The following is a 22,089-nucleotide window of genomic DNA, read 5'->3' as shown; positions in this document are numbered from 1 at the left end:
GATTGGCTGCTTAGAAATTAAGTGTTAACGAGCAGTTGGACAGGTGTACCTAATAAAGTGGCCGGTGAGTGTACATTGAAAGCGTGAAGGGACATTGGGTCAAATTGATGCAGACTCAGTCCTAAAATGTAGAGAGCAAAATCTGATCTCAAAACCAAAGTTATATTTTATTTACACCAATTTATCTGCAGGCAGAAGAATATCTAATCAGCTTGGTGATTAAATCAGGTTGACACGTTTTCATTTAGTTTCAGTATATCTTTTAATCTCTCATCATTTATTAAATTCAGAACAGACACTGTTGAGTTAATACTTTGTCTGGTAAGTCTGCTGCCAACTGGATATTTGACAATCTATTGTTGTGTCAATAGGCAGTGTTTGTGGCACATTTCCTTTTACACATTTTCAAAAAACAAACCAAAAAAACAAAGGATGTTTGTAATTAAAATGAATCATTATAACACAAGGATTTTTTTTTCCTTCTGCTTAGCAAACTCAGTGACACAGATGACATTAAAATATACAAGGAACAGACAGGGTAAAGCTGTAGGCTACTCTGACTTTGCAAAAAGTTTTATGTCATCCAACTTTTTGATTGTGTGTGTGTGTGTGTGTGTCCGTGAGAATGTCTGTTAGTTGGCCTCCTCTGCTCTGCTGTCACAGTAATAATGAGTAGCTGCCAGCGCTGTAACTCCGTCATTCCTCTTGGTGATAAAGAAGTTGGCAGAGTGAGAGTGGAGGAGACATAGGCTTGTTAAAGTGTGGTAGGGACGACACTGACCACACTTCTTTTTTAAAGTTTTATTTTTCTAAATCGGCACAAACAGAACGACACGGCCATGTCAGTACATCCACATGACTACTAAATAATGTGTGCTTTTTAGAAAGCACCAGTTATTAAAATATGTTTTCTCAAATGATGATAACAACAAAAGAAAACAAGCAATGAATGAGAGCAAGATGAGCGGTTGCATGCATGCACCTCACTTATGTTGACGGTTTCTCCACAATAAATATGATTGTTGACACAGCAGGCCCCCCCGCTGTTCTTCTGTTTAGAACCTGTAAATGCAAAGTGACACGGCTTTAAAAGTTTTAATAGTTCTAATAGCTTCAATAGTTTTAATAGCTTTCAGTGACTGACAACAAAGTGAAGCAGGGTTTTGGTTCCAGCTCTAGTAGAGATGAAAGCACAGCTCCTCTTGGGAGTTGATTGGAGATGGAGGCTGTTCTTCTTTAAAGAGTCACGAGTTGTGAGTCTCTTCTCTAGACCTAGAGGAAAATACCCCCTGTCCGTTTGATAGTTCCGTTCTTTGTGATGCTCTGGTTTTGTTGAGGTTGTTTTGTCGAGCTCTCTCTGGTGCTCCACACACATACACACTTGAAGAAAAAACATCCATGCTGTTTTGAGTGGCCCTGGTCTAGAAGAAGTCTCCCAGCTGATCCTGCCTTGGACTGACCAAAGCTGGCAAAAGAGTTGTCAGCTGATGGGATCTTACCGAGCTACTGAGCATGTGCAGCTCCCAGCAAAGATAGGATAGAAGGGAGATGTCTCACTCTGGAGCTAAAATAAGTGAGATATCTCACTCTGGAGTTAAACACATGCGATGTCTTACTCAGGAGCTAAAACTACTGAGATGTCTCACTCTGTAGCTAAAACAAGGGAGATGTCTCACTCTGGAGCTAAAACAGAGACCCAAACACACAGGGTGAAAACAGGATCTGCAGCAATGTGCAGTATAGTAACAATATGGTGTTTTATGAAAATGAAACCATGTAAACCTATTCTAGTACAACCCCAAAATACAATTATGAACCTGAAAATGAACATAATATAAATGTAAAAAAATATGCCATTTTGCCATGGCATTTTACTTGGAAAAATGTGTGCTTTACTCTCACCACAGTGACAAATTGTGATCCTAAACCTTAATCTCGTATTCATGTCAAAGTGAGTCTGTTGCTTTATTCTTTAGTAGGTATTCTAAAAGAATCACTATATAAATATAAATATATATTTATATATTAAATTCACCAACATACTCTCAAAAGGAAAAATATTTTTTTAACCATTAAACAAATACATGAATCATTATGCAATTTACAAAGAGAGCTACAGCTATAGTAATCGTCCTATTACAGAGAAGAATTGAGCATCTTAATATTTGAAAAACATAAAATGTACAGTACATATAGTGACTGTTTTGCCAGATGAAATCTGTGATGCTTTACGCTCTTCTCCCAGTTTACAGCCACAGACATGTGTTGGCATATTGCGACAGCACACTTATCCAAACCGTCGCACAAATTCGTGACTTTTCAAACTTTATCACAATATTCACTGCAAGTTGTGTTAGTGATTTACACTTCCCTTTAGCATAGGATGGGGGCACCAAAGTTCATTACCTGGCGTGCCTGTGCAGCCCGTGTGCTCCTCGTGGCAGCCAGCAGCCCAGCAGCAGGAGGAGCAGCCCAGCAGCAGGAGGAGCAGCCGAGCAGCAGGAAGACCAGAACAGCAGCAGGAGCAGCCCAGCAGCAGGAGCAGCCCAGCAGCAGGAGGAGCAGCCCAGCAGCAGGAGCAGCCCAGCAGCGGGAGGAGCAGCCCAGCAGCAGGAGCAGCCCAGCAGCAGGAGCAGCCCAGCAGCGGGAGGAGCAGCCCAGCAGGAGGAGCAGCCCAGCAGCAGGAGGAGCCCAGCAGCGGGAGGAGCAGCCCAGCAGGAGGAGCAGCCCAGCAGCAGGAGGAGCCCAGCAGCAGGAGGAGCAGCCCAGCAGCAGGAGGAGCAGAACAGCAGGAGGAGCAGCCCAGCAGCAGGAGCAGCCCAGCAGCGGGAGGAGCAGCCCAGCAGGAGGAGCAACCCAGCAGCAGGAGGAGCCCAGCAGCAGCAGGAGGAGCCCAGCAGCAGGAGGAGGAGCCCTGCAGCGGGAGGAGCAGCCCAGCAGCGGGAGGAGGAGCCCAGCAGCGGGAGTAGCAGGAGGTTGACTCCGTCACGTGCTGAAGAAATCCGACGTCCAGCCCCACATTGTTTGCTTCCAGTCAGCGTGCTGCAGCAGTGGCTCTGCCACCACAAACAGACACACTCACAGACACATACACACACAAACGGTGGATGCCGAGAAGTTGATCTACCAAAAGAGGACGACAGGGAAGTGTTACAAGGCACAAGTTTAACTTGACGACTTGATTTGTTTCCCCGCTGGGAAGAACTCGGAAGAGGATGCAAATCCTGAAATGGATGTAACTTTGATTTTGGACTTCATAAGGGAATACTGAGAAGAATCTGGCGTGCGTCTATAAAACACAGCAGAGCAACAGATGAATGTGAGTAACAATTACATCCCAGCATGTCCCTGATCTGCTGAAGACCATCAGTGCCCTGTTTAAAGTTTAACGCATTTGAAAGTCCGTCGCTGAGCCCGGTCTGCGGCGCCTATACGTTCTAGTGGAACGAAACCACAGAGAAGACATAACGATGTTGACTACTTTTCTTCTTGCGGTCCAGCTCTTTAATGCTCAGACTTATAAATATAATAATAATAATAATAGTCATGGTTTGTATTGTTGCAACATCGCCTGTTTAGCTTTAAAAGACTTATTATTTTAAAAAATCTGTTACAAAGTTGATTTGAAATGTTCTTTAATGTTCATGTATGAATCAGCCCAAACCTAACGCACAGACAAGCTCAGCGAGCACGCACACTTTGAGCATCCCACTCTGAGTGCACGTCAGCTCTCAGTTTTTTGTCCTGGGAGACATTCCTCTCCGACTGTTCAACTATGGAGTGATTTCAGTGTCCTCGCTGCTGCTCCAGCGGGATCGTTCGTTTCCCACACGTCGGCCCGGTGATTGTGCTCATTGACCGTGAACAGGTGTTCCGTTCACTCAATTAATAAATTAATCATTCCCCCCGGGTCCGTTGCCGCGCACTTCAGTTGTGAGTGCGATGGTTGCCATGGTGCAGCGGCGTAATTTTTGCTGTTTTTTTAATTTATTTTTTTACTCAAGACACAAGAAGGAGTGCAGGGCAGTGGGCAGGCTCCTCCTTTCTTTTTTCTTATTTTATTTTACTCCCCACCAGGCATCAGTTTAAGTAGTGTGGAAAAGTCCTGCTTTGGTTTGATTTCAGTGCCATCTCTCCAATTGTTAAATGAGATGTTCAGTAACATTGAACTGAACAGTCCAGAGCTTACTAATTAGGCATTGTTATCATGGTAACACAAGGCTAACTAACCAAACCCTAGTATTGACACCACTTTATGTTTTCTTTTCTTGATAATTGTCAGTGGTTTTCTTCCATCCACCCTACATATCCAATTATCCATCAATATGCTTAGTTATGGGCTGTTCTAATGTGTTTATGACAGTTGCCATCAGTGATGTGTCTCCTGTCTAGAGCTTTATTCAGATGTCTGTCATTTTTAAAACTGCATTGAGTTATAAGATACAACTCACAGATAAATCAAACAGAAAAAGGAACGCTTATGGTTAAAACCGCCACAATGTGGACCCCCACAGCTTTTCTAACATTCCAAAAATGATGTCATAAACCCTTGATGCAGTGCATGAAGTAATCATTTCACTAGTATTGTCTTTGTAGCTTGCATATGTTGTTGATGAAGCTAGTGTTCCAGACTCCTAGAAGTAATGAAAAAGCCAGTATATGTTTCTCCCAGGACGGCCACACCAACACCACCCACAGAGTTTCTTGCTGCTGCCTTACTTTTCTGAAAATGGCCTTGTTGCGGTTTGACTCATCTCTTTGCAGTGTTGTTGGGTGAACTTAGATTTAGTAATGTTGCCCAAACTCTCCTTCCACCCCTCCTACTGTAACCCAATGGACATGTGTTTTTAATGATGCAACCACTAGCGCCCCCAACACAATATCAGATGGTCTCCTCTTCAAAGACCTAAGGTATGTGTTTTTTAAAATCCGTAACATCTTACACAAACAGCTGAAGCAACCCATGCTGGTCTTGCTGTGGGAAAGAGATGATCCTTCTAGTCACGGATCCTCAGAAACCTTGAGCTCATCATGAAAAAAGAGCTGGTGTGTTTTCCCAATACAATGCATGTTATGGCCAGGAAGTGCATGTGTATCTGAGGCTTGTGATGGCTTTCCCTGGCCTTCTTACATGCAGAGGCACTGACGTTTCAAAGACTAATGCAGGGCACAGAAACACTGCACTTGTGAGAGCCAATAGTCTGGCAACCATTCAAGGCTTTTTACTTTGTTTTGTGTGAAGCCTGTCATCCTCATTTCCAGTCAATCAGCAGGTCTGTCTGTGGTTTCCATTATGGCTCCATTGAGCCGCAGCCTGCCCGGCATGTTCTCCAAACCCCAGATGCTTTCTCTGAGTTAACTGGAATCATGACATGGAATTAGGAGCTCATTTTACATAGTCTGTCACTAATGTTGTCCCTCTTGGCCTGTTGGTGGTGAAAATGGTTTGGTTGTGTTAATTGAAGTAGTGTGGCTGAAATATTGCACTTGGAGTTTGTTTTTGATGAATTGCACTCCAATTACATTTTTATTTTATACTCTTTATTGATCCCAAATGGGAACATTACAATTTAAACTGTTGTTTTTATACACTATACACAGGCCTGAACTACACACACCTGCTCAGGTCCTTTACATGTATTAATGGAAAGATGTCAGAGTGGGGGGGCTGCCAGTGCTGGACCAGAGCGGCTACAGCCGTGCCACGCCAACCTGATGCACCACTACCCCACTGAGGAGTCAAGGATGAAGAACAGCTGCAAGACTTTCCCCGCAGACTACGACATTACCGATCAGTTCCAGCCGGCGGCGGCATACATGCCGTAATGCCGTCGCAACGCCCTTTTGCTATACACTTGTTTCTTACTCTCAGCACGGCTCGATGAGCAAAAACCTCCCCTCAAACTCTTCAGCAAATGGAGATCTTTGCGAATAGCTCTCCGTAATCGACGCGGCGTGCAGGGTCTGTGAGCAAAACTTGGTTGACTGACTAGACAGCGCTTTGTCTTTTTCTCACGGTGGCAGAACATTAAATAGAAGTTGTTTGTGATTTTCATGTAAATGGCTTTTAGGACTGAGTTGTTGTTGTTGTTCTTCTTATTAGTTCTTCTTATTATCAGCCTCCAGCCAGCTAGCAACCATCCGCTATCATTACAGCCCCGGGGACACATCCACAGTCAGACCCCAGCCAGCTAGCAACCATCCACTATCATTACAGCCCCGGGGACACATTCATAGTCAGCCCCCAGCCAGCTAGCAACCATCCGCTATCATTACAGCCCCGGGGACACATCCATAGTCAGCCCCCAGCCAGCTAGCAACCATCTGCTATCATTACAGCCCCGGGGACACATCCACAGTCAGCCCCCAGCCAGCTAGCAGCCATCCACTATCATTACAGCCCTGGGGACACATCCACAGTCAGCCCCCAGCCAGCTAGCTGCCATCCACTATCATTACAGCCCCGGGGACACATCCACAGTCAGCCCCCAGCCAGCTAGCAGCCATCCACTATCATTACAGCCCCGGGGACACATCCAAGGTCAGCCCCCATCCAGCTATCATTACCCACAGTGCCCTGCTATGCCATGAACTACTACAAAGAACTGCTACAAACTACTTTTTTTTTCTACTTTTTGTTATTTCCACTCTTCATTCTAAACCCCAACCCGTCAGACACCACCTACCAAGAGCCTGGGTCTGTCCGAGGTTTCTGCCTAAAAGGAAGTTTTTCCTCGCCACTGTCGCACTGTTGCTTGCTCTGGAGGAAACTACTACAACTATTGGGTCATTGTAAATTCTGGAGTGTGGTCTGGACCTGCTCTATCTGTGAAGTGTCTTGAGATAACTCTTGTTGGGAATTGATACTATAAATAAAATTGAATTGAATTGAATTACAGCACCGTGGAGACATCCACACTCAGCCCCAGGCCAGCTAGCAGCCATCCCTGTCAGCACCTAACTCCTGTCCCAAGGACTCTAATGGTAATTTCCTGAACCGTGGGGAAACAGAACCAGGCACCCGAGTCAGAACAGCGGCCATTCGTATTCGTTACACCTCTGTTAGTGTTACCGGTGCCCCCCCGCCCCTCTTTTATTTTTGCCGTACAGTTACAGTTTACAGTTAGCTGTTTTGTAAGTTTACCAGACAAAACAGGAATATGGCACCAAAAGTACTAATACTAATAGTAATTTAAAGACGCGGTAGCACTGGATCTGGACAAGAAGGATAACTCGGGAAGTTGAAAAGGGGGGGGGGGGTCGTCGCGATTCCGCCTTCTCAAGCCCCAACACAGGTTTGTGGAGCTGAGTGTCGTGATTTCGGTTTTATTTTCCCTATTGTTGTAGCCCTACAAGATACTATGTCAAAAAATGTATGATTGCAGTATAAGATATTAGATCAAGATAAGTATTTGATGATTATTCAATAACTCCAAGATATGTCCTCTCACATGAAATGAAATGACTTGGCCAGTTTTACCTGTGGCAAATCCACTGTTTTATTATTTATTTATTTATTTATTTATAGAAGAGAAATGGTACTGCTCAGTAAAGTGAAAAATAAACAAGCCAATTCATATTCAGCTATCATGAAAAATGAATATCTGACACATTTTGCCAAACACCATCTAGCCCACAGTGGAGAGGTAGAAATGTAGGCCTGATGTGCTCAGCATTCACTGCTGCCAGGGATTCTGATGCTGATTCCAGTCATGCTGCTAAAGTTTCTAGAATGATATTGACTGTATTCAAACAGAGGTTTCATTCTGCATGTAAATCCCTGAAACCTTGGATTTTGTTGGTTGACTTGGTTTAGAGAATTTAAAACAAAGTGGGTCAATGCTATAGTTATTGCTAACAAAGAGATGTGCATGCCATGTTGCACATGGCGGTTTTAGAAAACCATAACCTCAGTAATGCTTTTGCAATGTACAAATAAAATATTTAAGAGACTGCAGGTATATGGGGGTTAGTAGTTGCGTATTCTTAACAAATCTCTTTAACTAGCAGCAGGAGGGACACATCATGATCCAGGACAGTGATGCAAGGAATACATCTGAATCCAAGCCACAATGGGATTGGTTTACCAAAAGCAAAAGCTTTCAAACATCAGCAGCTATTTTGAAATGTTTTTTTCCCCCAGATTGCTTTCCCTTAAGCTCTACACACAAAGAGGTTGTTACCTTTTATATGCTGATTGCTAACTGGCCACTAACCTTTAGACATAAAACTCTTAGTGAAGAGGTCTGGGGGGTGGGTGACCAAAGTATTTGTTATATATTTGGTGCATGTCTTAGCTTTAAAATGCACAAACATCTTTTACCTGATGCTGAATCTTTTAAAACCATATATCCTTGTTAGCATTGTGCAATTAGGCTACCCGACTGTGTCTGCTATATCCATTAGGCTGCTCTGCTCTGCAGAGGTCCTCCACTGTAGCTCAACCAGAGAGTTTACTATTTCAGATGTGGCATTTGGAAAAAGATTTTGGCCTTGAAAAGCTATTCTTTTGTGCTTTGGAGAAAGCTTTGTAAAAGTGCATCCCCAGTGTTGCAGTAAAGTAAATCAATACTGAGACTTTAAAGTTCAAGTGCTGTCAAGATTTTCAGGCTGTCATGGATGTGCTTATGTCTTGGCCGAGAACAGCACTCACAAAGCAACTCAAAGGATGATATGTAATGGTGAATTTGCATTGCTTGCCTTTAAGGCGCTGTCATATGCAATTGTTGTAACCTTTCTTAAAGTATTGTGAATTCCTAATGAATGTTGCAAATTGATGCAGATTTTATATTTTATTTCTAAACTGTTAATCTTAAGCTAGTAACAGAAAGTATTAAGCTAGTAACACAGAACGTTTTTGGCACTGATTGATTTTCATGTAATATTTTAAAACAAGTAACGCTCCGAGGTTTCTGACTACTCACGCTAGGTTGAATTCAAACCAATGGCGTTAAAGTTAGCCTCTTCAGTGTTGTGGGCTTCAAATCACGGCAGACTGAAATTAGCCCCAGGATCTTGTGTGCTCATGGCTGACTTCCAGCAGTCCTCAATTACAAAGCTGCAGAGCCAGAAAAAGGGAGCAAGGTAGACTGCGTGGAGCCCTTCAACTCCGCTGTACTGTCACTCAAACACACTGTCACCACTATGGCTGAGACAGATCGCCATGCTGCGTTCATGCACACATGGGAGGCATTTAGTTCACTGACAAACACACACACACACGGATACACATGGATACACACAGATACACAGATGTTTTGTGAATGTTTCCGTGCAGGTATCAGTAAAACCACCGGGGGGAGCCTCGAAGAGCTTTATCTAGACACTTACTGTAATTCCTCAGAATGTAATAATGTGCTAAAAATGCTTCTTTATTTCCACATAAGGCTAGATTTCCTTCTTAAACAAGTCAAAGTTATGAATTATAATTTGGACAGAACAATAGACAATTGGAAGCTACTCTCTTTATTTAATGAAAAGGACACTATCAGTTCCTGTGTGCCAGACCCATGGTGTTTTTGGATTATTCTGCAAATGGTGACAGTCTTGTTTAATAATTTCCATTGTGTCTTTCAGTCTCTATTGCAAGTCCTGTGCAGTGGTGTGGGTCCATTGCCTGTGTGAGCCTATTGTTTATGCAAGGAATTTGAACACCCTTGCTACTTTGAAATAGTCGCCCCCTAACACCTGATTATTGAATTTGATCCGTAGAAGAATTGAAAGATAGATATGTTTGCTTGGGTAGAGTTATATATTGTAAATGGTTCTTGGATAAGTGTTTCAAAGCTGCAATGTGGTAGCAGCACACTTACAAATTAAATCCAGGACTTACACAAGGGGGTAGCGCTATGGTGAACACTGGGCAATGATTCCTGCATAGTTTTAATTAGAGTTGAATAACCAGAGCCAAAGACTCCCTGTCTGAGGTAGTATGCTGTGGCCTGTGGCTTTGATGTTTCTTTAGCAAAGGAGAGCTTTCTGGTATGTAGGAGGAACAAGGTGTTGACTTATTAAGTGAAAAAAGAAGTGTAGGAAAATACTATGTGCAGGGTGTATTGTATGTGGTGTGGTTGGGAACAGAGCCAATAAAACAAATGGAAAAGTGTTTAAGGTGTTTACCTATTTTTGTTAAACTAACTTACTCTGTATTTCAACACAGAGATAATACACCTTTTCTTAGTTTCTGCTGTTGTCAGGTGTTGACATTGCTCAGCTTTTCCTCTTTGTGTGTCCCCAGGTTTGAAAAGAAGGAGCCAAAATGAAGACAGCTCCCAAGGGTTTTGGGAAGTCTGTAATGGACCCTTTACACCGTGAGCGCTGGTGGAACAGTAGGATAGTGCTAATGGTGTATGTGGCCTTGGAACTTGTAACAGTCCATTCACCCGCAGTCCTGGGGACCCTTGAGTTACAGCTAGACGAGGAACAGCCAGCAGGCACAATTGTTGGTGACATCAGTGTCGGACTTCCTCCTGGCATCACAGCATCCCTGTACTTCATCTCCGACCATGAGGGCACAGGCGTTGGTATTGATTTAGACATAGATGAGAGCACAGGCATTATTAAAACTGCCAAAGTTCTGGACAGGGAACTAAGGGATAGATACAACTTCATTGCAGTCACCATGACCGGTGTGACCGTGGAGGTAACCATCAAAGTGAACGACATAAATGACCACACCCCAACGTTCCCGAGAAAACGAGTCATATTTAAAATCCCTGAGCAGACAGCCATCGGCACCAGGTTTCCTCTTGAGCCAGCTGTTGATGCTGATAAAGGCCAGTTTACAACGCAGGGTTACCTTATCAAGGATGGAAATTTTGGCCAGGCATTCACCTTAGAGACCAGGAGGGGAAGCAATGAGTTTCTCTATCTGGACTTGGTGATCAATGCCATTCTAGACAGGGAGAAAAGATCCACCTATACTTTATCTTTGGAGGCCTTTGATGGTGGTTCCCCCAAAAGGACTGATCAGATGACATTGGATATTACAGTACAAGACAATAATGACAACGCTCCCGTTTTCAACCAGAGCCGCTACCATGCCATAATATCTGAGAACCTTCAACCGGGAAGCAACATCCTGCAGGTGTTTGCCACAGACGCTGATGAAGGAGACAATGGATTGGTGCTGTATGAAATCAACAGGAGACAGAGTGACCCAGACCGCTACTTTGTCATTGACTCTCGCACCGGCATCATCACGCTCAACAAGCCGCTGGACTTTGAGATGAGGAGAGTTCACGAACTGGTGGTCCAGGCGCAAGACAATGCAACCCAACCAGAGGTGACCAATGCCTTTGTCACCATCCACGTCAGAGACTACAATGACAACCAGCCCACCATGACCATCATCTTTCTCAGTGAAGATGGATCTCCCAGAATCTCAGAGGGTGCACAACCAGGCCAGTACGTAGCCAGGATCTCAGTTACTGACCCTGACTACAGCGAGTACGCCAATGTTAATGTGTCATTAGAGGGAGGAGATGGAAAGTTTGCCCTGACCACAAAGGATAGCATCATTTATCTTATCTGTGTGGACCAGATTCTGGACCGGGAGGAGAGAGACGCATACGAGCTAAGGGTGATGGCAACAGACTCAGGCACTCCTCCTTTAAGGGCAGAGTCCTCATTTGTCATCCAGGTGATTGACATCAATGACAACCCTCCCCTGTTTGATCAGCCAGTGTACAGGCAGGTGATCCCTGAAGTGTTATTTCCAGGGAGCTTCGTGTTACAGGTCACAGCTAGAGACAAAGACCAGGGACCCAATGGGGACATTAACTACAGCATCCTGGAAGACAAAGGTGCTTACTCTGACTGGTTCAGTATAGAGTCTGTAACAGGGATTATCACCACTCTCTCCCAGCTGGATTATGAAAAGAATCCCAATCCCAGTTTAACTGTGGTGGCCACAGATGGAGGGAAACCACCCCTGTCCTCCACTTCTGTGGTAGACATTGTGCTTCAGGATATAAATGACAATGAGCCAGTTTTTGAGAGAAACTTCTACAATGTGTCCATCAAGGAGAACACAGATCCAGGGACCTGCATTGTCGTGGTAGGACATTTTCTTTGGTGATTTATTTCATTACAAGTTTGTGAATTGATTGATTTTGTAAACACACACCCACACTTAACACTGAGCTCAATCAAGAGCCTGGACTCAAATTGTAAAGAGCATAACAAAGGGAAATGTGTTAGATAAATAGAGGAATTTGTCAGACTTGGTTGATTCTTGTCATTTCTCTATAAAGAGTAATTTTTTAATGGTAAAGCTGTTTAAATTTGACTGCCTTAGTGAGGATTTACCTGCGATTTTAGGCCTAGATGACCACCTTTTTGGCTGTCCTTCTCTTCACCTCTCAAAAGGTTTCCAGGGAAACACAGGCAGGGTAGACTCGTCTGTCAGCACAGGCACAAAGGGGGTTTTCACATATTCACAGGCAAAGACAAATTCAGGGCTTTATCCCAAGAAATAGATGTCACTTCACTCTCAAAAGGCACCTTAATTAGGCTAGTTGAGCGTGAGAAAAAATGGCTATAGACGACAAGATGAATTAAAGTTCAGACAAATTACTGCACAGTCAGTGACACCAGTCTTGTGTCATTAAAACATATAGTTTTCTTAAGTAGTTTTTGGCGAACGTATTCAAAAGACAGCACTTACAAAAACAGAGCTCATCAGTTATTTAAATCAATCAAGTGATTCCTCAGGTTAGAAAGCCTTTTTTCTCTTTTTTTCTACAAGTATAGACTTTCATACAAATTCTTTTTCAGTGTCTGCAGTATTGCATGGATCAAGGAGTGCAGTCCAGACAGAGGGCCTAGCAGACGGGCTCTTGGCCCAGGGTTTGGCCTTGGGAGAGGGAGAGGTGAAGGGACACGCAGGCCTTACCACGACTCCTGGCTTGAATGCAGAAATAGAGGCTATAAGGGTTTCTTGTGGGAGGTCCCTTAATTATAAATCACAGGGACCACAAGGATAAGGAGAAAGGGGAAAGTACTGAAATTGATTATAGAATTTGGAAACCGAACCAAAGAATAATTAAAAATTTTATGTTTTGGTGAACTGAAAAGCTCAATTTGGGTTGAAGTTCATGTTTTATGAAAATATAACTAAAACATTATTGTTTGTTATTTTTAAACTAAAGGTTAGAGTTTTGTGTTTCTTTGGAGGCAGTAAGGGGTTTAAAGGTAGTAATGCTTTTGGATGCACTGCCTCCAAAAGCATTACTACCTGCTCTCAAACAACTCTAAGTATGACATGTTTGATCATTGGCCTCAAATGGTCCAATTATGAAGTATTTCTTTAAAGCCGCTGTTCTCAGGCCTGGATGCTGCAGCCGTGCGTTTGGCGTGCCATGTGAGAACAGATTGCTCTTACTCAGGGTGCCAGCTCTCCATCCAAACATCTCAGCAAGAAATCTGATGACTGCCTTTTTTCTCGGTAGATGAAATTCCTGATCTTCTCGTTTTCCACAGACAATTTTATCCAAAAAACATTACAATATAGGTATTGTGAACCTAAATTCAAACGTTTGAAGTGGCTTGGTTTTTTTCCTCTGCAGGTCCCCAGCACAGCAGTTCATGATTATTCTAATGAAGTCTGGCTCCACAGTGCTGTGCCTGTGATACTTTGTCACTTTTTGCTGTACATCATTTGGTTCATGGATGACTTTAAAACTTGATGTGTGCGGGCGGAGGGGGGGAAAGCACTTAGACCTAGTAACAGCAATCAGTCTAGTAATTCAAAATGCAAGACTTACTGCAAAGAAAATACGTTTAATAAATTATTTTAGAAATAGGAATGAAAAACATGAAAAACAAAATTTTAAAAACATGAGCTGAATTGTGGAATCTATTAATTCTTAATAATTCTATTTACCCTTATTGGTTTTCAAACTGTATCCAATTTTACAAGTTTTCTGGATATAGAAGCCAAATATAACGGTTACACCACAGATCTGATGCCATAAAGGAATCACAATACCAAAATAGCTCGCTGTACTATTTGCCTACATCTATTTGATCCATTTATATGCCAAATTATGTTCTCTTGCACCATTTCATATCTGTTTTACACAGTGGATTGCAAGCATGCATTCACATAAGAGGTACAGTATAATGTTACTCTGCCACTGTATGCTTTATTACAAATGGTTGAAATCTTATCAGAATAATAGGAAAGGGAAAATCATTTCTTCACATACACGCTTTTGATTCCTGACATGGAGGAAGAAGAGTAATAGAAGATGTTATTGGGCATAATGAGGCACATCAACCAGCCTTAATTTCTCCAAATTCAGTAAAGCAAAGCCTGGGTGTCTCTGCTTCGGTAGTTGTTTGCTATTCACTCTCCTATGTGTTATTTTACTTATGAATCTTTCCAGTTGGTTTTGACGGAATCTTAAATTGGGGATAATTTACACCTCATGATTGTGGTTTTTGGTTGGTGGGGTGTGTCTCTGCAAAGAATTGTCCCTCTGTCTGGGGGTCGTTCTGCCTCCAGTAGAAAGGCGAGAGGGGGTCTCCGGGCAGCTGAGGGGGAAATGAGTCCTGACAAGCGCTGGCATGAGTGGCGGAAGGTGACGCGAGCAGGGGGCTTCCTCGTCTGTCTGTTGGTCTGTCCCTCTCCATATTCTTATCGGATCTCACTTCATTTCTCATTAGCTGGGTGTAAAAATAGGCTGGCCTCCTCCTTGTTCATGACAGAATGTCATCGCTGCAGCCCCCTTAGCAACATGAGATGAACTGTGATTGCTGCGAGTGAAGGCGCAAACCTTGTTTTGCCAATTTTCTTTCTCAAAGCTGCAAAAACAAACTTTTTGCATCTATTAGTTCCTTTGTCACCCAAATTGCTTACTGTCTCAGTGATGTCCTGGCAACTTTTTGACTAAACACATCACTTCCCTTGAAAAAACATTGGCGATATTGTATAGGATTGTTGTGCTTTGGCTAGGATTTCTGTTGTACAGCAATCCTAAGCCGGCTAGTTTTCAGTTTAGATAACTACAGATGCAAAGGCTTTTTTATTGGTGCCACTCAAACATTCATTATTTCACCAAATTCTTTAAAGGCAGCTTAGTTGAAAGAGATACCTCAGTGAAGTAGCACTCAGAATGACTTCTCCGTTCCTGCCTAGATAAAAGCAACCAGTCTATGGGGAATAAAAATATTCCTATAATTGCCCTTTAGAGAAAGTATGAAAGATTACATGAATGTATTTCTTTCACGCTAGTCCCTCAGTCTCCATACTCTTTTTGTACTATAGTGACCACTTACTACTGACAACCAGGCCGGTGCTAATAATAATAATGATGATTACAATACTTAGACTTAGGCTGTCTTGATGAAAAATGAAGTGTGCATTGTAATAAATGGCCTGATGTAATGCTCTCCGCAGGACAGTTTGGATGAAGACCGGGTCTTTACTGTTTAAATTCAGGAGTTGCTTTTGTTCAAGCTTCCTCAGTGGACTTTGGAAAGCCTTCCCTGCATTGCTGAAGGACATCTTGCTTTTAAAAATCTGTGCCTTTTATTCCTCTGGGTTTTTAAGGACACCTACTTTACATTCCCTGTAGAATAGACTCATGCCTTCATATTCAAAAATGTCAAATGATATTTAGAAAGTTACATAGGATTTCAACCTGAATGTTGGTTGTCATCACATTAGTATTTTGTAGTGCTCTTTCAATCTGTGTAGTGCTTTAAAATAGCTATACTTTGCTGTCACCTACCCTAAAGTTCCTCAAAACCACCACGTAAAAAGCAATAATCTGGTGACTGAAAAAAACACCTGAATGTTCTACGCGCACTCTACATCACCTCCATTTCTCTGTAACTTTGCTAACTTCTCAAGTAAAGCTTTTCCAGAGTACCCCTGGTGATAAGTGAAATTGCCAGTTTCAGAGTGGTATTTTGATATACAAAGCATGTCATCAATTCTCACCATACATTTTTCTGGGGATGGTATGTGTCAAACGAAATGTTCACTTGTCGTTTTCTGGCTTGTCTCCCCATTAGTTTGGTTTAGCTTGAGGGGAGCTGATTCTGCTTTTGGTCTCCTCTGTTTCTTTTTCCTCCTGCTAACTACCAAGCGTCGCTGTGGCTCTGCGGTATAACATTATTATGAGGGAATAGTAAAATTGCAGGAAACTGGATGTGCTACTTAATGTGTTTGCAAATGTAATACTTCCTTGAACACTTACTCCTGGGCTTAGCAGGGGCACTGAAGCGAACATAAACACTGATGTACATCTGGATGGAGTGTGGGTGTTCAGGTCAAAGTTTCTGTGCTTGAGACAGCTGAGCTCATTTTATTGTGCTCAGACGTCCATCAGCACATCTACCGCTTCTCTCTTTCCACCAGCACAGGAAGAGGAGAAGGTTGTGGTAAAACCTTAAATGTTATATGGTTGAATACCATGGTTGCTAGGAGGAAATACTCTTTGTTAGTGAAAAACGGAAGCTGTGGATGTTTGAACACCAGACTGTGAAACAGTATAGAAGGACCACTGTAGTGCATATATTGTGTTCCTTTTAGAGCTTTTGTTCTTGAATGGATAATGTTCGTAGAATTCTGTAAGTACATCACAAAATATTTCCCAAAGCCCAAGGCGGCTTCTTAAATTGCTTTGCTGTCCAACAAAAATCCCAAACCCCAAATATATTACATTGGAGTGATACAGAATAAAGAAAAGCACATTTTAAAATTTGGAACCAGAGAACGTTTGGCATTTTGTTTGATAAATGACTTAAAGGGTGTTTCACTTATCAAAATGAAGCCTTCAACTGGCTAATTGAAATGTTTCAGCAGTTGTACGTGACAATGTTTTTTTTTTGTAATTATTAACCAAATACCAAAGGTTTTAGACAGATGATTCCTACTTTTGTACCTGCTCAAGCTTTTGAAATATATAAGATTGTCGCTGTGTCATCAGAATTTGTTGTTGGTAGCGGTCTGTTATATGCATTCTGAGTGTTAAAGCAAGCACTGTTTAAACTATAAAGGGTCAATGCAGACTGTGATGTCTGCTGGAGGGGTTTCCTGCCTACATCTGGCAAGGAATATGGGTTTATATGGCTTTCTCAAGGGACAAGACATTTAATTTGTCTGTCTACTGGACTGTCTGCTGTAGGTGAGGCAGAACTCTCAACACTGCTGCTAAGCTTCTATAAAGGGTGTGAGGGGGGGGGGGGGGAAGGAAAACAGCCTAGAGTCTCCAGAGGGACAGTCAGCCTCTGGCCGCTGTGACAGAGCTCCGACTCAGCAGCTGGATCCAGCTGTTGATCCCTCCTCTGACTCTGAGGGGTGGGATCTCCTTCACTTTTCCTCTCTCTTTGTCTTTGTTTGTCTCTCTTTACTCTTTCTCCTTGTCTTTCCAGACTTCTTATCACTTTCCACTTCCCTTTCCCACACTGCGGTTTCCCCTCTGTGATCCAATTACAAATCTTCACTTCCCCCTCTTTTTCCCTCCGGGGTGGTGACATGTGGACCAGAGCAGGTGAGAGCAACACATCTGCCTGTTTGAGGACCCTCAGGTCTCCCTGATGTGACGCAAACACACTGCCTTGTGGGTTCCGGTCAGACAAAGCTCAGGCTTATCCAATTTCATGATGTAACAAAAAAATTGGTGTAAATTACTAACAGACTGAAGTCAGGCTGCAGGTGTATGTGCTTTCACATTCATGTTGGGACAGTGTTGCTTTCGGGTGCAAGAGGAGCAATTTTGTTTGACCTTTGCAAATCGAGACAATTATACACTTTGCCTCCCTCCTCCTTTTTAAATGACTGAATGAAAAGGGGGAGTAGAGCGAGAGGCTCATTGTGATGAGGGCTGCCGGCCTTCTGTTCTCGCTGCCCGTGGTCCCCCATCACATGTGCAAGGCAGTTGGCACCACTAACCAAGCTGGGCATCAGAAAGCATCATCTGGTCGTGAATTCAAGTCCGTTCCAAAGCAAATCTGTGCTAAATCATCCATCCAGTCCCCTGCTGTCCATCAGAAGCCACCAGACTGGAAACCAGATGCTGAGAGACAGCTTGCCAGGTAACAAAAATCAGTAACCAGGAAACTAGGTCGCAAACTCATTGGGATGATGAAGTGCAAGTATTGTAACGGTGGAGCGTCTCCAGCATTCATGGCCAAACTGCCTCTTCCTAGAAAAGTATCCACTATATACACACAGGCCTAAAATATCTTAACCACTGAGCAAATTGTCTCCATATCCAGAACTTGACTGTTACAAAGAATGCATCTCTTAAGTGTGCCAGCAACCTCAGCCCCCCTCCCTTGCTCCAACCATGCTTCTTCACTGACTGCCAGTTGAAATAATGATTGAGAAGAATGTTACCGAGCCCAACAAGCTCATGGATAGAGTGGAGCTTTCAGTTACAGGGTGTGTGGTCAGATCCTTCTATTTCTGCTCTCAAATAGATCATTTTCTTATTAGGCCTGTGCAGGTGGCCGAGTGTAGGGGTCAGTCAATACCTCAGCTCGTCTTCTCATGTGTGAATAGTTGAGGGGGGGGTTGTGTTTCAGGAAAGAAGTGGTAAAACGGAGATAAAAAGCTAAATACAAACAAGGCAAGATGTAACAAAATCCAAAGCCAAGTGTATCTCTCTGTGTGGTCAAGAAAATGTGGAACCTCCACTGACACTGCTGGAGCAGGAAGTTAGCTTGTTGACTGTAATGATGCTATAAGCTCTCCGCTCCTCTGTGGACCAAATTAGTGCTCGGGGCTTGGTATTGAACAAGAACAGCCCCCCCCCCCCCCCCCCCCCCCCCCCCCCCCACACACACACACACACTTTTAAAAATCCCCCCTACTTACATATTTACTCATCAGTTTTTAAATTTGAACAAATATTTCGCCAGCATTTTATCCGGCCCAAATTTTTCTTCTTCTTTTAGTTAGCCAACTTTGTACACTTTTCATGTGAGAAGTAAAAAAAAAAAAAAGTGTTTTCCTTTTAATAACAAAGTTATAGTCCTCAAAGAATTATTGGTATTGATACAGTATTTAGATATTATATTTTCAAACAATACCCAGCTGATAAATGCATTAGCTGATCAACGGAAAACGTATCTACATCCATTCATTATTTATGGTAGTCATTTATCGAGCATTTTCTGGTACTTGTAACTGGCTCATTTAAGAGTGTGAGTCCTTTTTACAAACTTTGTAAGACGGAGAAAAAGATAGCAAAAGGGAGCGAGCGACAAACCACACGGAGGAGGTGATTTGTGGGAAGAGATGCTCGGCTTTTACACTGCGGTTATCCAACGTTGTCTGTCTTGGCTTCAGACGGAGAGGCACCCTGGCCTGCTCCAACCAGACTCCCAGTCTGTGTGTACTGATGCTCCATGGTGGTCCACCCTCACAGTGCTAGTGGCATATCTTGAAGCCTTTGCCGCATCTACGAGAAACGCTCCTCTTGTTATTGTTGTTATTGCTCCTATGTTAAGGGCGGACACATCTGTTGTGCCTTACCTATTGTAAGGTAAAGCATTCACCTGGAGATTAGTTGTAATAAGGAGACAACTGCTTGGCTTACCGCTGCCTGATTTGCATATAGCGAGGAACTAATTACTACAGGGTTAAGAACCATAAGGCTAATTTGGTCGGGAGCTGCAGAGTTTATGTTGAGAGTGATGTGCTGTTCTTTCAACAGGCGTGTTGAAAGGCTAAGTCTTTGTTTAGGGTGTTGTGTATAGCCTGGGGCTGTGAGGAGCCCAGAGGAGGCATGGGGAGCAGTGCGAATCTCTGCTGTAATTAGGCAGAGCTGGTATGCAGGACTCAAGATGTGTGATGTGGTATCAGAAAAGGCGAACACAAAGCCAGGGACTGGGGTATATGTGTATGCGAGTCTTGGTGTAGACAAGGTTTTAGGGTGGAGAAAATTCTCTAATCAGTGCCCTGGGTTCCTCACAGATTGCTTCACAAATGCATGAGATCTAAAGCAGCAAAAAATGAGATTTAGGAGCAGGGTAATTTATGAAGTCTACGTGGTTTTGGATGCTTACGGCCTAATTAAAATGATACACATCAGTGCTCTACACCATCTTTCTATTCCGGCATATGTTGCAGGCTGGACATGCCGCCAGTCTGGTCCAATCAAAGCAGAAGCAAATTGAATTGCAGCACCTTGGAATGTGAAGTACTGAACTCACATTTTTGTCTTATACAGTAACTGTGAGTGGCTTACTGCGCACATCATAAAGTGTCTCTCTTTCAGGCAAGGCTGATCACACTCATAGGAAGAACAAAAAAAAACTTATTAAAAGTACGTATTGTCTGCAACAGCCTCGGCTAAGTCATCTCACCACTCAAATCGATGCAGACAAGGAGCCGGTCAGTGCAGTAGCTAGGATAATGGAGAAGCAAGTTGTTGAACAAGCCGATTCCTCATCGCCAGGCCTAAGGTATCCAGACATCTGGTTCCAGAAGCCGTCTCCACTCAAACCTGGCAGTGTCTTTGTAGAGCATCCCTGGAAATTATGCATAATATAATATCAGAACTCTGATGCAACTACAAATGCATCGAATCCTAGTTGCATTTCTCTCATGTGCTACAGAGTACTACATCATCTCCTCTGGATTCAGCTGACATTGTTTTTACAACCACGTTAACCTTATTATTCCCCTGCTCTCTCAGTACTGCTCCAGTAACGGAAAGTTCTCAGGGGTTTGTTGTTTGCGTGGGGCTTGAGTATGACCTTACTTTCACATGTAATTATACTGCACAGGTCTGTGGGGGTGTGCAGATGTAAATGAATTTGGTTTGATGCCTGCAGAGAACTAAAGAGTCAATTTTTACTATCAACAACTTATTACTTACAGGACCTGATTATCACAGACAGTGGATATGGTGATTCTTGTAGCAATTTGAAGTCACGGCAGGCTGGAACAACACTAGCTCATTCATATATCCGTCTTGGATTTGGTTATTTTTTTTCAACTCTTTAGTAATTCAGGATAAGTCAACAAATAGCTGTTTGATGGTTTGGTTTCCTTCCTGCGTCCAATTCACAGTTTTTGAATACTCCCACAGTCTTCTACTACTGGTCACTGTAATAGCAGTCCCAAGACACGTTGATTTATTGACCGTTTCTTATTATTCATGTAACCCCTGGACACTTGTACACCGCTGAATATGTCAGTGTAACATACAGAGCATCTCTGTTCTATTCAGACTTCAGTGACAACGTGTCTCTGTGATATGATAATGCCTGACCCTGAGGCTGGATAAATGAATAAAACAGGCTCTCACAGCGACCTCTCTCAAGCATAAAGTACAAACACATGATGTGTGTAACTGTGAGTCCATCTACAGAGGATTGAATGAGTCTTCCTGCAGGCTTTCTATACCATGCTAGAATGGCTCGAAACAAGGTAACCAAGGTTACAGAGTCCTTGGTAGAACTTCAGACATTACCACAAAGTCATGAAATACATGACATGCATTTTCAGAAAACACCATATATTTGCCTGTGTGTTGAGCTCTCTGTTTTAGCTACAGGGTGAGACATCTCACTTCTGTCACACAGGCAGTACAGCACTACAAGCCAGTCAGAAGAGGAGTATAAGGGCGTGAGCATTATGACGTGTGTTACATAGTGACGCATGTTCATCCTGGAAGTAAAGGCTGGACTACAACCGAGCTGTTTGGAGTAGTTTGTGAACAGTGTTTTCTGTTGGAGATGGGAAGTCCCTTTTGGGGGGCGGGAACTTTCACAGGCTTTTTAGTTTCGTAAATCTATTTAATGCACAAAAAAGATACATAACACAATGAAGGAAAGGGAATTAGGTTTTATGGGACTAGAGAGAATTACTCAAGTCATATTTTCACTGACATTTTCCCAGTCCCACTTGGTAATGAGAACTGTCACACTATCAATCACAGGCCTGTTGGTATAATATCTTGACGATCTTAGTCTCTTGACAGATTGAACAGATTGATTAAGAACACTGAGAATGCACGAAGCACGCAGTTTCATCATAAGTGTGTTTGTGTGTATGTGTGTGTGTATATGTGTATAAATATGAGTGTGTGTGTGTGTGTATGTGTGTGTGTGTGTGTGTATATA

The 22,089-nt window shown here is 42.9% G+C and overlaps 1 protein-coding gene across 1 annotated transcript in view; it reads left to right on the top strand.

Moving 5' to 3' along the window:
* The first annotated feature begins 3,038 nt into the window (after positions 1–3,038).
* The window catches only part of LOC117941976 (protocadherin-16-like), a 91,024-nt gene continuing 71,973 nt past the window's right edge, over positions 3,039–22,089 (top strand). Inside the window, exons 1-2 of the mRNA XM_034867245.1 lie at positions 3,039–3,319; positions 10,238–12,058. Coding sequence (XP_034723136.1) covers positions 10,259–12,058 — 1,800 coding nt within the window. The 5' untranslated portion in view covers positions 3,039–3,319; positions 10,238–10,258. The remainder of the gene's footprint in view (positions 3,320–10,237; positions 12,059–22,089) is intronic.

Source organism: Etheostoma cragini, chromosome 3 (assembly GCF_013103735.1).
Source record: "Etheostoma cragini isolate CJK2018 chromosome 3, CSU_Ecrag_1.0, whole genome shotgun sequence".
NCBI lineage: Eukaryota > Metazoa > Chordata > Actinopteri > Perciformes > Percidae > Etheostoma > Etheostoma cragini.
Note: the sequence above shows the minus strand (reverse complement) of the source record. Positions and strands in the feature narration are given on the sequence as shown.